The 14793-nt window shown below is 44.1% G+C and overlaps 1 protein-coding gene across 2 annotated transcripts in view; it reads right to left on the bottom strand.

The window, feature by feature from the left end:
• SH3TC1 (SH3 domain and tetratricopeptide repeats 1) overlaps positions 1 to 14793 on the bottom strand; it is a 33477-nt gene that overhangs the window by 4352 nt on the left and 14332 nt on the right. For both annotated transcript variants that reach the window (XM_088657616.1, XM_088657618.1), the window contains 8 exons: positions 13612 to 13822; positions 10704 to 10834; positions 9945 to 9986; positions 6453 to 8144; positions 4609 to 4789; positions 2632 to 2782; positions 1342 to 1464; positions 653 to 803 (listed from right to left, as the gene is read on the bottom strand). In XM_088657616.1, the coding sequence (XP_088513742.1) occupies positions 653 to 803; positions 1342 to 1464; positions 2632 to 2782; positions 4609 to 4789; positions 6453 to 8144; positions 9945 to 9986; positions 10704 to 10834; positions 13612 to 13822 (2682 nt within the window). The remainder of the gene's footprint in view (positions 1 to 652; positions 804 to 1341; positions 1465 to 2631; positions 2783 to 4608; positions 4790 to 6452; positions 8145 to 9944; positions 9987 to 10703; positions 10835 to 13611; positions 13823 to 14793) is intronic.

The raw sequence follows: 14793 nt of genomic DNA, 5'->3' as shown, positions 1-14793 counted from the left end.
GCTGTAGCGGTTCCTATTTATCTACTTGCATTTTGACGTGCTTTCGAACTGCTAGGTTGGCAGGAGCTGGGACCAAGCAACGGGAGCTCACCCTGTCACAGGGATTCGAACCACCAACCTTCTGATCAGCAAGCCCTAGGCTCAGTGGTTTAACCCACAGCGCCACCTGGGTCCCTAACCTCAAGGTAGCATACAACAAATTTAGAAGCAAAATTAGTTGAAAGCCTATCACAGAAACAACTACCAGCAGTGGTATAACCATAAAAACATCTGACTCCGAGAGTTCAGGAGGAAGAAGCTCACATTTCCCTTCTGGAAATCCTCCTATGACATCATGGCAGCTGCAGAGAAGGCCTTGCTGATTGCTGCAAATGCTTCAATGTCATGAGCTGACAAGAGCATGAATTACCGTCCTCAAAGATGACCTCAGCTGGCAGGTGGACTCATATAGGGAAAAGGCAGTCTCTAAATGGGTCATCATCCACAAAGAGAAGATTGGTGCCCCTTCAACATGCTTTCAACAGATAGTTCATACATTGTTGAGTTGCCCATTTTTAAGCACCATGAAATGCAGCGATGTATATGCATGTCTGAATAGGCCCCAAGTGACTTTTAAAAGACTTCTATACAGTTTTCCAGATATTCTCCTTACCTAAATTGACACTGAGCATTAACGCTGTTTGTGCATACTCCAGACATTCCTCATACACCTTTAGAGTTAACAGCAATCCCACCAGTTTGTTGAAGAGTCGGAGCTCAGCACTGCTGTTCTTCATCTTAATAGCAAGTGGTAGAGCCTTGTCCTAAAAGGAGTACAAAAAAAAAACCACCAAAAACTTTTTTAACAATTACTGGAAAATGTGTTTCCACAAAGAAGATCACCACACTGCATTATTTCATATGGGCCACAACTGCAGCCTCATCCCTCCGACCAGGAGCGGACAGCGCAGAGTTAGAAAGATTAAGAACAGAAAACCAACCCACGCTCGGATAATTTCTATATAGAGTGGCTTCTTTCCGATGCTAACTCTAATGTGTCAGCGAAGGTAGCCAAATTCTGTGCTAGAGTCATAAAAATTCGGTCTAATCTAATTAGCAGTGTCCAAATATCTTCAGAACATCTTGAGGACTAGCTAAAGAGGACCCAGTGTTATTAACTGCTGTAGTCTACCTCCCTAAGTAGTAACACTCCTTTTAATCAGTTTTCTTTTAAACAATTGTTAAAACCTATATTTATTGCCTATTTTTTAGATTATTACTGTTTTTCTTTTATTGTTTTATGTATTGCATATTTATGTGTGCTGGTCAAGAACCGTAATAAATCAATCAATCAAAACCAACCCTGTAGAAAGGCACTGCTTTTTCCTTTTCCCATTCTCCATTAAAAAATATGTCTCCTGAAGCTTCAAACAATTCCATTTGCAAATTAGGATCGTGAGTACACAGAGCAGCATTTTGGGCAACCTAGAGAGAGGAGGGAGGAGAGAGAGAGAGAGAGAGATTTCATAATTTTGGACCTCTAAAGCAACAATAGTGACTGTTTCAAACAGAAGCACTACATCGGGTAGAGAGCATCAGCCCAGCCAGAATGGTCTGTAGCCAGGACTGGTGGCAGCCGCACCTGGAGGGTGTCACACTGGCTACTCCTGGAGTATTTCAATACAACCTTTCTTTTCTTTCTTCTTTTAAAAAGTTTTTATTAAGGGTTTTCTTGGCTTTAAAGCAGGAGCAGTCACTGTGGTGGGACAGTGCCCAACACCAGCATCACTGCTGTTTGCCTGGATGAGGTCAGGGAAGAGCAGGATGAGCACCGGATTGGACCCATGCAAGCCTAACCTTGCTGCCATCCTGCCCTGGCCTGCCCAAGTAACTGGCAGCAATCCAAGGCATCACCCGGCCACACCAGCTGCTCCTGCTCTAACAAATCGGAGGTGATGTCAGTAACTTGTCTTGTCCACCGTTCTGATCATCGCATGCCTAGGAAACACGGGTCCAAGCAGTTTTGCCTTTGTCCTGCCGTTTTACCCCAGGAAACACACTCTTTGGCACTAAATTGGAGCAAGCGTCAATCTGGATAAAACCCAAGTGACGTTTGCTCCAATTCAGTGGCAAACATCAGGTTTTCCCGAGGGAAAGTGGCAGGGCTCACCTGAACACCAGAGTTCACTGGGGCTCACCTGAACACCAGAGTTCCCTTCCAAAACTTTCATTTCCTCTATTCTGTTATCCAATACTTTTACAGGTGATCTCACAGAGCTTGCCTCTTGTTTCTGGGAGGATGTGAAGATACCTTTTAAAACAGCTGCACACCCACCCACTTGGACTATGCTTCAAACACACATAGCATCTATAAAGCTTGCAAATATCTCAGTATGACGACGTCTCTTTGCAGATCCCTCATTTGGCACCACTTGTTCTCTCCCTTTGCTTTCTAATCAGATTAACATGTTCCTAATTTATATGCTCCCGACAGAGTTAGACAGTTGCTCTATCACTGAGGCAAAATAACAGAAGACAAAGATGACATTAAACTGTATTTTTAACCTATGCAATCTCTTTTTAACAAGGCTATCCTTGTATCCTTATTGTATCCCATTACAGCTTCACTTCCCAAGGCAGCATTAATCTTACCTGGATATAAAGATCTACAAGCTCGTTCTGCCTCAATTTGTAATATATCTTTCCTGCCTGGAGCCAAGCCTGTGCCTCCCTCTCTTTTGCTTGAAGATCAATGAATATTCCAAGGCTTCTTTTGGTGTACTCCAGGGCAGATCTGTATGCCCTAAAAGAAATCAGAGTAAGGAAAGGAGACACCTGTCCCCACTAACATTGTGTGCCACTTTGTTTTCAAGGAAGCTTCTTCCAGCTACCACATGCTATTGTTGTCAAAGTCACCGCGGACCATCATAATATATCCATAGGTTGCTTTAATACTGACAGTTCATGGTCCAAGTAAAACACAAACACCTTTCAACTAATAATTTACTTGAAGCTTAAGATGAAATATCAGATGGCTATTTATCAAACATTAGACTAGGACAGCAGCAGGTGTGTGTGTGTGTGTGCCATTTTCTCTTCCAAAACATCCTGGGGCAGCCCTGAGGATGGCTGCGTGTATGGAGGGAAGGCTAACAAATTGTGCAAGTCTCCCTTATTACTTCCGATCCATAGTGGTCAAGCCATTCACCAGGAGCAGTGATGAAGGGGGCTTGTCCTTGTGGCAATGTTGTGTCTGAGTGCGTGTGGTCCCCCACATGGCAGCCATTCACTTATTTAAGAGTCAGACTGCAGACCTAAACATGCTCCCTGCCCTGATCATTCCATTTTCTGGCATGAGAAACGGGGATTTGCTTCTTATCAATGGCATCCCATTTCCCAAAACAGAATAACAGAAAGAAATGGCGCTTGCTACACAAGTCATGGAAGTTGTAGTTCAGCAACACCTGGCACACTGGGAGTCAGCAATTGTTTTCTGACTCTAGTTTCTATCCAAGCTAGATCCAGGCACCTATAGAGCTTGCCTCTCCTTTGAGTCAGACTTAACAGGGCACTGAAGTTCTTTTCCAGTTGTGGCCCAGTAGCAGGGCCTCACCGGCATCTTTAGTTGCTGCCTCTCTGCACCTCTGTGCTGCTGCAGCTAAGAGCATCAAAATAATATGGGGAAAATGGGTAGGATACAAAAAAACTAAGAGTCAAAAAAGAAAACATCCAAGCACACTGCACAACAGCTTTACAGGGCTAACATGTAGCCCAGGCATCCCTAAACTTCGGCCCTCCAGATGTTTTGGACTACAATTCCCATCTTCCCCGACCACTGGTCCTGTTAGCTAAGGATCATGGGAGTTGTAGGCCAAAACATCTGGAGCGCCGCAGTTTGGGGATGCCTGATATAGCCTGTGGCAGCTCTTACATATCCACTTGAGAAAGAGGCTGCACAAGCTCTAGGGCAGGGGTCAGCAAACTTTTTCAGCAGGGGGCCGGTCCACTGTCCCTCAGACCTTGTGGGGGGCCGGACTATATTTTGGAAAAAAAATATGAACCAATTCCTATGCCCCACAAATAACCCAGAGATGCGTTTTAAATAAAAGGACACATTCTACTCATGTAAAAACATCAGGCAGGCCCCACAAATAACCCAGAGATGCATTTTAAATAAAAGGACACATTCTACTCATGTAAAAACATGCTGATTCCTGAACCATCCGCGGGCCGGATTTAGAAGGCAATTGGGCCACATCTGGCCCCCGGGCCTTAGTTTGGGGATCCCTGCTCTAGGGCAGATCAACCTGCTGACCTCAAGAGGTTTGGAATTGCAACTCCTTTTAGCCCCTGCTAATTGTAGTCCAAAAACTGTTGTAGATCAAAAGCTCTGGACAGTCCCAGGCTGGTGAAGGCAGCTCAAGGCCAAACAGAAGCTCTTTGCATTCGTTTCACTTTTCTTGCATAAAGCTCTAGCACGAGGTGTAAAAAAGTTTTCCCGCGAGTGGAAGGTGGCTTTTTGCATGCAGAAGGGCACCTTGGGGTCTGGCTCACTGACATAAAACTAGCAATGTAACTAAAAAGCTTTCAAATTGAGACAAATCAGCTTCCTGTTCTGCCTGTTGTTACCTTTCTGTGCCTAAAGATAGATACAGCTGACTGATCGTTTCCAGTATCTGCCCCTCCATGACTTTGTCGGATGTTTTCCTAACTAAGGAGAGTTGATACTCATTGTAGACGACACACAGAGCTTCGTCTGGAAGAACCGTACTGTAGAACTGACACAGATGCTGAACGGCCCGTAGCTGCCCTATAAAGAAAAGGGAACAAATGATTTAATGGAACATGCTGGTTCCAAGGGACCACACTTGCTATTGCAAGGCCCCTGCATAGAGATATGGCTTGGATATCCCATGTTTTCCTGAAGGTTCAGAGTAATTTATAATAGGCTGAACTCATGCTTCGTACACAAGAACTCCCTGGCTTATTGACACTGATGAATTAGACAAATAAAAAAATGCTGCATTTTTTATCCACTGGTCTATAATTACTTTCATTCTAAGAATCTTGGTCATCCAGCTGAAGTGGCCAACACATACATTGAACAGGGCAAGCTGTCAGTCTGCCACTCTCAAAGGAAATTGTACAGGGGGGGGGGAATGGCCGCTTTCAGTGTTTATGGCAACAATCAATCAAACAAAACACATACACATACAACAAAATCTTCTAACGGGCGGAGGGGTATGTTCACCGATGAACATTGGCATTAGCCCAATTTACCAGGTTCCATCTTATCTAACCTCCCTTTCCGTGGCGTCACACAGATTTGCTTTTATTAAAGCGAGGTTTAATGTTTTCCCATCAAATGTGCTGAGACACAGATTTACCAAGGTCTCTGTTTTGTGTGGTTGTGACAACAAGTCAACTGAATCCCTCCAGCATATAATGTTCAATTGCCCCATGTATAGAGCGGCTCAGGTTAGTATATTGAACCCGATAATCCAGAAACTAGCTGATAAGCCAGTTGAGTCTCACCTTGCATACATGCTGCAAGACACGGATCCCCATAGAACCTTGCAGGTTGCAAGGTTTTTTAACCTCAGTTCTCTCGCACAAGAGACGTTCTGGAATGCTGTTTGATTACTGAAAGTTTTTATTTATATTAATCTTAATCAAAAATTTGACTCTCTTGTATATTCTTTGTCTCCCCCAATTGCCGTGATGCGTTTTAGGATGTATTTTGTAAATGGTCTTGTGATTTTGTAATGGTTTTGTCTAGTTCTGTTATGGTCTTGTTTTGTTTTGTTTTGAAATACATTCTTTTTTAAACCAGATGGAAGCAGTGCTGCAGCCCTCAGATACCTTGTAAAGCAGTGATGGCCAAACTTGGCTCTCCAGCTGTTTTGGGACTACAACTCCCATCATCCCTAGTTAACAGGACCAGTGGTCAGGGATTATGGGAATTGTAGTCCCAAAACAGCTGGAGGACCAAGTTTGGCCATCACTGTTATAAAGGAATCAACAGGACTGCAGATTCTGAAAAGGACTCAGGATCTGATCCCGGTCACAATGCACCTTGATTGGACCAGGTGTTGGCTTAGGAATCCCAACTTCTGAAGGTTCTTCCCCCATCCCCAATTAGGGGTTTGATAGAAAGTGGCCGTTTTCATCACCTCACCCTGGTATTTACATCCATTGCTTGTTCCAGCTCATTATAACAAATGAAGAATTTGGAGGTAGCAATCTCTGTCCTGAGAAGCTTTTCTAGCAGGATGAGGGAAGGGACACAGGAAGGGACACTTAATTGATAATTATGACAAAGAATGAACAAGCTAATTCAAAAGTAGCAAATGAGTTTGCAAAGGAAATAAGGGAACCAACTTTTCTCATATTTCCCTTTGCGGAGATAACTTCTCATCTAAGCATCTGAAATACAAGTTACCCCAGTTTTGAAAGCAAGATAATATACGTACCTTCCAAATGGTTTGCTTCCATTGCTACCAAAAATGCCCATTCATAACAACATCTCCCTTTATCTTTATAAAATCCATTGGCATAGTAGCATCCTAGCCTGAGAAGGATGTCTATAAAATCTCTGCCACATTCAACACTTGGCAGTTCAGAAAACAGTGTGACTGCTTTAATTAAGAAATGCTCTCCAAGACTTCTGGCAGCTGAATGCAGACAGAGAATCCCAAGGTTGGCCAAAGCCACAGCCTGGTTATGTACTATTCCCATCTCTCTTGAAATGCTCAGGGCTTTATAGTAGCTTTCAGCTGCCTGCTTGGTATTGTTCATTCTCTTTAAAACAATGGCAATCATGTTATAAACAATACCTAACTGCTGATGACTGCTCTGTGTAGACTCTACTACAACATTTAAAATGTCCAGAGCCACAGTGTTTTGTTGGTGGAGAATATACAACCAACTGAGGGAGACTAAATGACCAATAAGTTCCTCACTGCTTGAATGTGCATTTGTATCTATTGCCTTCTCCATGTAGTCGATTGCTTTTCCGTACTGTTTGTGGTGGCTATAGAGTAGAGACAGATTGCAACAAACCATGCTGCACAACTTTGGGTGTTCTTTGCTGGTCTCTAGCAAGTGGAGTACTTGTCTGAGATAATACGCAGTCTGGGAGGGATGTCTTTGTCCCACAGTTTTCAAACAATGGACTTTGGGAGCATTTTTAAATACTAAGTCAATGCTTCTGAATAACTCCAGCAAACTACATGAGCTGCAAGAGGCGGCAACCTTAACACAGCTTAGCACAAGGTGGGGCAAACACTTCTGACTGTAGAGTGGACCTAGCTTAAAATAGCAATCAGCTGACAATGAGCCATTTTGTAAACCCAAGGCATTATTCAGAAGCTGCAGCCTTTCTAGAAATGGCAGGGCTTCTTCACCCTGGCGAAAGTTCAGATAGTGTTTTGCTAGAAGGAAGCATGCTCTAGCTTCTGCATACTTGCTTTGACTAAGCACTGCCCTTTTTAAAGCGTACTTCAGAATATCTGATTCCATTCTGGTGCTGCTGATGTAGTTGGGAATTCCCATCAGCAAAGAAGCAACCTTTTCAAAAAAGCAAGCACATTTTTCCTTGTTCTTTTGTTTCAGGTAGATGCCAGTTAGATTTGTATAAAGAGAAGCTATAAGGAAGAGGTCACTAAAATCTCCCAGTGTTGTCGCCAAAGCTTCTTCAAAATAAACTCGAGCTTGAGAAAGCTTGAACTTCCGGACGCTCATTCTCCCCAAGAGATAGCAGAGCCTCGCCAAAGCCCTTGGCAGACTTGCTCGTTTTGCCGCTTCCCTTGCCAGTACAAAATAATCAACCAGATCTTCCTCGCTGGCATAACCATGGAATAGGGTGCTAAGAAAGGAAAATGAGAGGTCATATATGTTTTTGAAACTGCTCTCATATCCTTTGCAGTTCAGAAACAACAGTAAGGAATCCAGGATTTCTGGCCCACTAACTCCATCCTCTGGGCATATGCAGAAGTGTGGATCCTGGGATTTAGAAGGCATCTCCTCATCCGAAGCAGAGAATGGCCTTTTTTCATCCTTGACCTCTTCCCTGTGAAACTGCGAGCTTCTCACTTTTATCAAGGACTGCACCATATTGTCTTTCATTGTGCCAGAATGCTTGTTAAGGAAGGAATGAGACATCTCTGAAATACAAAAGACAGAGAATTGCAGGAAGTAAGGAAAGCATAAGAACACATTGTGATAAATGGGTAAAGGTAAAGGGACCCCTGACTGTTAGGTCCAGTCACGGACGACTCTGGGGTTGTAGCGCTCATCTCGCTTTATTGGCCAAGGGAGCCGGCGTACAGCTTCCGGGTCATGTGGCCAGCATGACTAAGCCGCTTCTGGCGAACCAGAGCAGTGCACGGAAACGCTGTTTACCTTCCCGCCGGAGCGGTACCTTTTTATCTATGTACTTGCACTTCATGCTTTCAAACTGCTACCGTAGGTTGGCAGGAGCAGGGAGCAAGCAACAGGAGCTCACCCCGTCGCGGGGATTCGAACCGCCGACCAGGGGCGTACCCAGGATAAAAATTAGGGGGGCAAGGGGCGGGGCAAGGGGCGGGAGGGGAGGGGAGGGGCCACCGTGGGAATGTGGGCGGGGCTACGTTGCCTGTGCCTCCCTGGTCTTCCGAGGAGGCGGCCCCAGGCTCCTGCTCCTGGCGCAAAGCTCCAGAAGCGCGAGGGGAACGCGAGCCTGTGGATGCCTCCTCCGCTTACGCTCCCCACTCCTGTTTAGCGCTCCTCCGCTTACGCTCCCCGCGCGCCTCTGGAGCTTCGCGCCGGGAGAGGGAGCCTGAGGATGCCGTGCCTGCGCCCCTCAGCCTTTTGCTTCTAGGGGGGCAATTGCCCCCTCCTGTCCCCATGCCGCCGACCTTCTGATAGGCAAGCCCCAGGCTCTGTGGTTTAGACCACAGTGCCACCCGCATCCCAAGTCTAATTACCAGGTTAGAAGTCAGTTTTTGAACCATGTATGAGAGAGAGGGACTTCCATAGGCAAAGCAGAACAAGGGTACATGTCGGCCTGAGGTACTTCTAGATCAGGCATCCCCAGACTTCGGCCCTCCAGGTGTTTTGGACTACAATTCCCATGTTCCCCGACCACTGGTCCTGTTAGCTAGGGATCATGGGAGTTGTAGGCCAAAACATCTGGAGGGCCACAGTTTGGGGATGCCTGGTCTAGATGATAGATGATAGATGATAGATAGATAGATAGATAGATAGATAGATAGATAGATAGATAGATGATAGATAGATAGATAGATAGATAGATAGATAGATAGATAGAGTTCACAAGCAACATCTGATAACATTCTCAGAGCACTTGCAGATGACCTGCTTATGGGATATTTATCCTGATTTGTCTGCAGAGAGATTAGACAATGTTTGCTCTTTAATGAGCATTCATTCTGATTTGTTTATGGGGAAGACTAGAGGGTGTTGCATACAATCAAGTGCTATCTCAAACTTCCCATTGCATTTCTCAGTCTCTTTCTTTTTTTGCAAAAAGTCTGATATTTTGGGAAAGTGGCTTGTTGTGTAAGACATCGCAATCAACTGCAATGGCACAACCTGGGATTTGCCACTATGGAACTGAACCCCACCTGAAAATAGCAACAGAAATAATAAGATCCGGTCGGGTCCTGCTCGACAAAGGGCAAAATCTGCTTATCAGAGGAAAAAGTAAACTGCATTACATTGTTGATATACATTTATCTCACCGCACAAGAAGACATACCAAAAACTACAAGAAAAAACATTGGACCACAAACTAGGGAAAACAGAGTAAAGAGCGGGACAGGATTTCAATCAGGGAAAAGGCATCAGGAAAGGATCGAGCTGCTTCCTGCAGAGCCTTTTCCACAATCCAGTGCAGCTGTCTGGAAAGGGTGGGGGTGCGGGGAGACACACATACTGATAATCCCTCTGCTTTGCCCTTTTACCTCGCTCGGTAGATTTCTCAAATTCAAAATCTTCTTGGCAATCTAATAATAGAAGGGAAAACTTTTAAGCCACCCCATCGCTGTAGTTATTGCAGAGAATGAAACTACACAAAATATGCAATGTGAACACAATCCTCTTCATTAAATCCACCTGCACCTGGTCATTTTCTGGCGTATTAAGCACAACCCTGGATCACAATAGCCATATTGCATATATTTTGTAAATAAGAATCTGAAATTTCACAGAATGAAGCCAGTAGAAATTGTAATTCATATGTGGTGTGCTGAAGCAGGTCCGTCTTAAGCATATCTGGTGCCCTGGCGCCGCGGTGCGAAGATCCCTCCGGCGCCCACCCACCCCCACCCCCCCGTTTTCCAGTGCAGCTGCTGTCTGGCGGCCCTGCGCCACCCAGCCTTGCCGTAGGGCAAGGCAGAATATGAATTTTGAACAACTTGCTCATGATTTCAAGTCTTATCAGCGGCTCTAATGAAAACGAAAACATTGGATTCTGCCTGTTGTTTGATGTGATATTTTTGCAAAAAGAAGCCACAAGGAAGGCTGAAAGGTCAAAGCCAGGAAACAGCAGTTTTTATATTTAATGAGGATTTTATCCTTATTGTATATTAATTGGCATATGGATGGTTATTGTCTTTATAAATGGATGTTTTGCGAAAAATATCCCCCCCCCCCCCGGTAACTGTAATAGACCTTAGCTTTCTCCAGAAGAACTCAAGTTACTGAATCTGAAAGTTGCTTACCTAATTGATATAAATTGCAAATGTTATAATGTGATGTTTGTGCCAAGAGGTTCACTACATTTTCTTCCAAAAGGGCATTTTCTTTTGCAGAAAAAGAATGCTCATCTTCAAAGAAAGCCAGGCATGGTGGTCTGAAGGAAGCACACGATACAGAGGAGTTAGGACATAGAAGACAACATAGGACATAGAAGGAGTGGTAGGAAAGCTGTTCGGGTGACTAAAGAAAGAGGGAGAAAGTAAGCAGTAGCCTGACAAGGACAAGCAGGAGGAAATAATGTCCTTGAGACCTGGAGGAGCCAAGAACACATGACCAATATAATGGTGCAAAATAGCAACAAATTCTGAGTTTTCATTAAAAACAAACAAACCCCAAACCCCCAAGTCTCTATACCCTCCTAAAAGGAAAATTATGAAACAAAATGTGAAAAATAAGCAATTCCTGTGAGATGATCTAGTCCAACTGCCCTTTCCTTTTAGTCCTTTTTGCCAGTGGGTGAAGTACATAGCTGCCAAGTTTTCCCTTTTCTCGCGAGGAAGCCTATTCAGCATAAGGGAAAATCCCTGTAAAAAAGGGATAACTTGGCAGCTATGGTGAAGTAAGAATTGTGAATAATGGGTAAATTTTTTGACAGCAGATTACAGGAAACCCTGGGGTCTCAAAGTGCCACTGTTTTCCCCTCCCCTTTGGTGCTGTTATGTACTGAGCTGAATCCTAGAACAATAGGATTCAGAATCAGCAGTCTGATTGGTCCGCAGGAGCCACCCAATCCAACTCCAGGTGGAAGTGAATCCGCAACCTGATTGGACTGCAGGAGCAGCCAATCAGGCGGCTGGCAGAAGTGAATCTGCAACCTGATTGGCCTGTAGGAGCAGCCAATCAGGCTGCAGGCAGAAGTCAATCCACAACCTGATTGGCCCACAGGTGTAGCCCTGAAGTAGCCAATCACGCAAGGCCCATTGTGTAAATAATGTATATAAGCAGATGGTTTTGGGAAAAGAGCCATTCTTCTCTTCTTCTCCTTGATATGAGCTGAATAAAGAGCATGAAATTCACTCTCGACTCCAAGTATATTTCAGGTGCACTTTTTCTTTACTGATTCCGTTTCGCTTTCTAGTCCTTGGAATCCCTTCATTTCTTCCTAGCAACCAGGACGCATCTTTCCTGTGGATTCACTTGAGATCAAGCCAGTGCCTGGGATGTGGAATTTTTTGTAGGGGAACTGTTAAGACCAGAGGTGCTAGCTTGCGAAGGCAATTTTGGTGGGAACTTAAATATAGGCAGCCCACTATGTTTGAAGAGCTATATAAAGTAAAATAATAATGTTAACACAGTGAAATTAGTATTCATAAAATAAGAAAACAATTCTGCAACATTTTAAAAACCTATTAATTACCTTAGTGGTTGTGCTGTTAAGGCAGAACATTGGAAAGTGGGAGCCTGTTTTATTTTATTTTTTTACTGAGCAATTCAGAAAAAGACAGACTTCCTTATTATTTAACCTATACGTAAAATAGTAAAATGTTTTTTTAAGAAACAACAACACACATTTAAAATAGAAAGCAGATCATTTATTTCACTGTCTGCCACCCCAGTGGCTAAATACCTAAGATAACTGTGCTTAGGAATCAATCCCACTTACCCAAAATGCCTAAAATGCACAATAATCAGGCCAATTTATGATTTAATTTAAGCCTTGGAGTTGTACTAATTGGTGCAGGAAGTGGGGGTGAGGAAAGCATAGCTGTCAAGTTTTCCCTTTTCTCACGAGGAAATCAGCCCGGAGTGCTCACTGGAAGGACAGATCCTGAAGCTGAGGCTCCAATACTTTGGCCACCTCATGAGAAGAGAAGACTCCCTGGAAAAGACCATGATGCTGGGAAAGATTGAGGGCACAAGGAGAAGGGGGCGACAGAGGACAAGATGGTTGGACAGTGTTCTCGAAGCCACCAACATGAGTCTGACCAAACTGCGGGAGGCAGCGGAAGACAGGAGTGCCTGGCGTGCTATGGTCCATGGGGTCACGAAGAGTCGCACACGACTGAACGACTAAACAACAACAACATTTCATGTGTTCCTGGGGGAGGGTATTTTGGGAATGGTGCCAGAGCCCTCAACTACCTTAATCTGTCCTTGGCTATGAACAAGAGGAGTAAAACAAGGGGAACAAACTTATACCTTTGGCCTTCAGAACGTAGAGGCTGTTAGAAAGGGAATGGGGCACAGAGTTGTGCTGGGTCTTTAAGATGCCCTTTCTGCTGTGGAAACCCTAAGCATGCAACAAGAGCACCAAAACCAAACCCAGGGATGCGTCTCTCATACTGTACTGCTTTGACCTAACCTGCCAGTTCTTTGCTTGAAGGCTTCCAGTCTCAACTGCCACTTGGAAAGAGCTATTATTCCAATATTCTCTCTAGTTTTCCTCAAGTAAACATACCTAGTGGGCATAGCCAGGGGGGGCAGGGGGGCAGCTGCTCCCCCAAAATCAAGTAAATCAATAAAAATACTTAACTGAGGTTCTGCCCCCCCCCAACATGAAGCCTACTCCCCACTAACATAAATCCTGGCTACACCCATGCATTGAAGTCACTTCTAGCCTTCGAGAGCAGTAAGCATAACTGGAGAACAGAATATTCCTGTGTCTATTACAATATAGTTAGCTAGAAAGCTTTTGAGTTCAAAGTCCACCGTTACTTGGAACAGGTCCTTGATGTAGTCACTCAGAACTTCCTGTCTTCCAGGACCCCAAGACCCTAAGAAAGATACAATGCACAAACTTGGGGTACAAACTTGGAGTCAAAGATGTACATTCATGACCTCCGATGCACAGCAGTAGAAACATTCCTAAAAGTGTAATTTGTTGGCGGATAGATGTAACTGCCTGGCTTTATGGGCATCCATAGTACTTACCGGTACTCTGCTGCAGTCGTCTCAAAGTCTTCAGGTTTGACATGGCTACTCTGCACAAAACCAACTTGGCCAGTAGGGGCATGTCTTCCCACAAACCACTTCATGCATTTCATAAAGTAGCCAATAATTTCAATTCTGTCTCCTTTCTGGAAGCCAATTTCCTCAGGCACAGCACTTTCATGGCTAACAATTGCTACAGAAAATCCTGTGGCTGAATAACAAAGAATTGGGAAAATCGGTAACTTATTTAAAATAAGGTATCAAGGCAATATGTTGTCAACATCATTACTTTTAGTATTAACAATGTCACATGAGAAATAATAGTCAATAGATTTTGATGCAACAAAGAGAGGCAAGAGAATGATTTAGTTGGGTGGTGGGACTTGATGCATGCCTTAATTTGATGCTACAGGTGCAATCTAGTATCAGCACAGCCATTCTCTGTTACAGCAAACAGTAGCATTTGCAGGAGGTGAGAAGGGACTCACAATAATTATAAGTAGGGATTCCCCTGCCCCAATGTGGACTAAAATAGTTACATACACCAGCAACAACAGGCCATATATCAGAGATATAAACACAGAGACCAAACCCTCCAACAAACCCAGAGGTCAACTTTGTTCCCGTATTTACTTAGGCAACCCTATTAAAAGACCCCGAAATGTCAGCTAACACACCCAGGATTCATTCACCTGCTCATCTTCCTATGTGATCTATGGTAAGTGATTTGATTCCCCTCCCCATTCTCAGCAACACAATGTTCCTGAGCTGTTCTAAGTTAGGCGTTGTTTGGAGACGGCTGGCAGAGAGGAATTGTCTGATTTTACAGGATTTCCTGGGGGAAAGCAGTGGGGCAAAGGCAATACCGCTTGGACCCATGCCTGGGAAGAATGGGACAAGTGGACAAGTCCTCCATGTAAAGGGGGACTCCTATGGTAAACAGTGATGCAACACAGCTGGTTGTCCTGGGCAAACTGGTTTCAAAGCATAGGCATTGCCACAAGGTCAAATTCCCAACTTTTTATTTTTTTTATTTAATCTTTATTGATTTTATGCAATGAATCACAGTTGTAACTCTCCATCAGTAGTGTAAATAAAAGAAGTAAAAAAAGTTGGGAATAAGGTAAAGTTATTCCTGTATTGAGACTTCCCTCCTCCCTAACCTGGGCTCTCTACATTTCT

This window comes from Zootoca vivipara, chromosome Z1 (assembly GCF_965207765.1).
Source record: "Zootoca vivipara chromosome Z1, rZooViv2.hap1.1, whole genome shotgun sequence".
Lineage (NCBI taxonomy): Eukaryota > Metazoa > Chordata > Lepidosauria > Squamata > Lacertidae > Zootoca > Zootoca vivipara.
The sequence above is the reverse complement of the archived record's forward strand: the minus strand, read 5'-3'. Positions and strand labels throughout refer to the sequence as shown.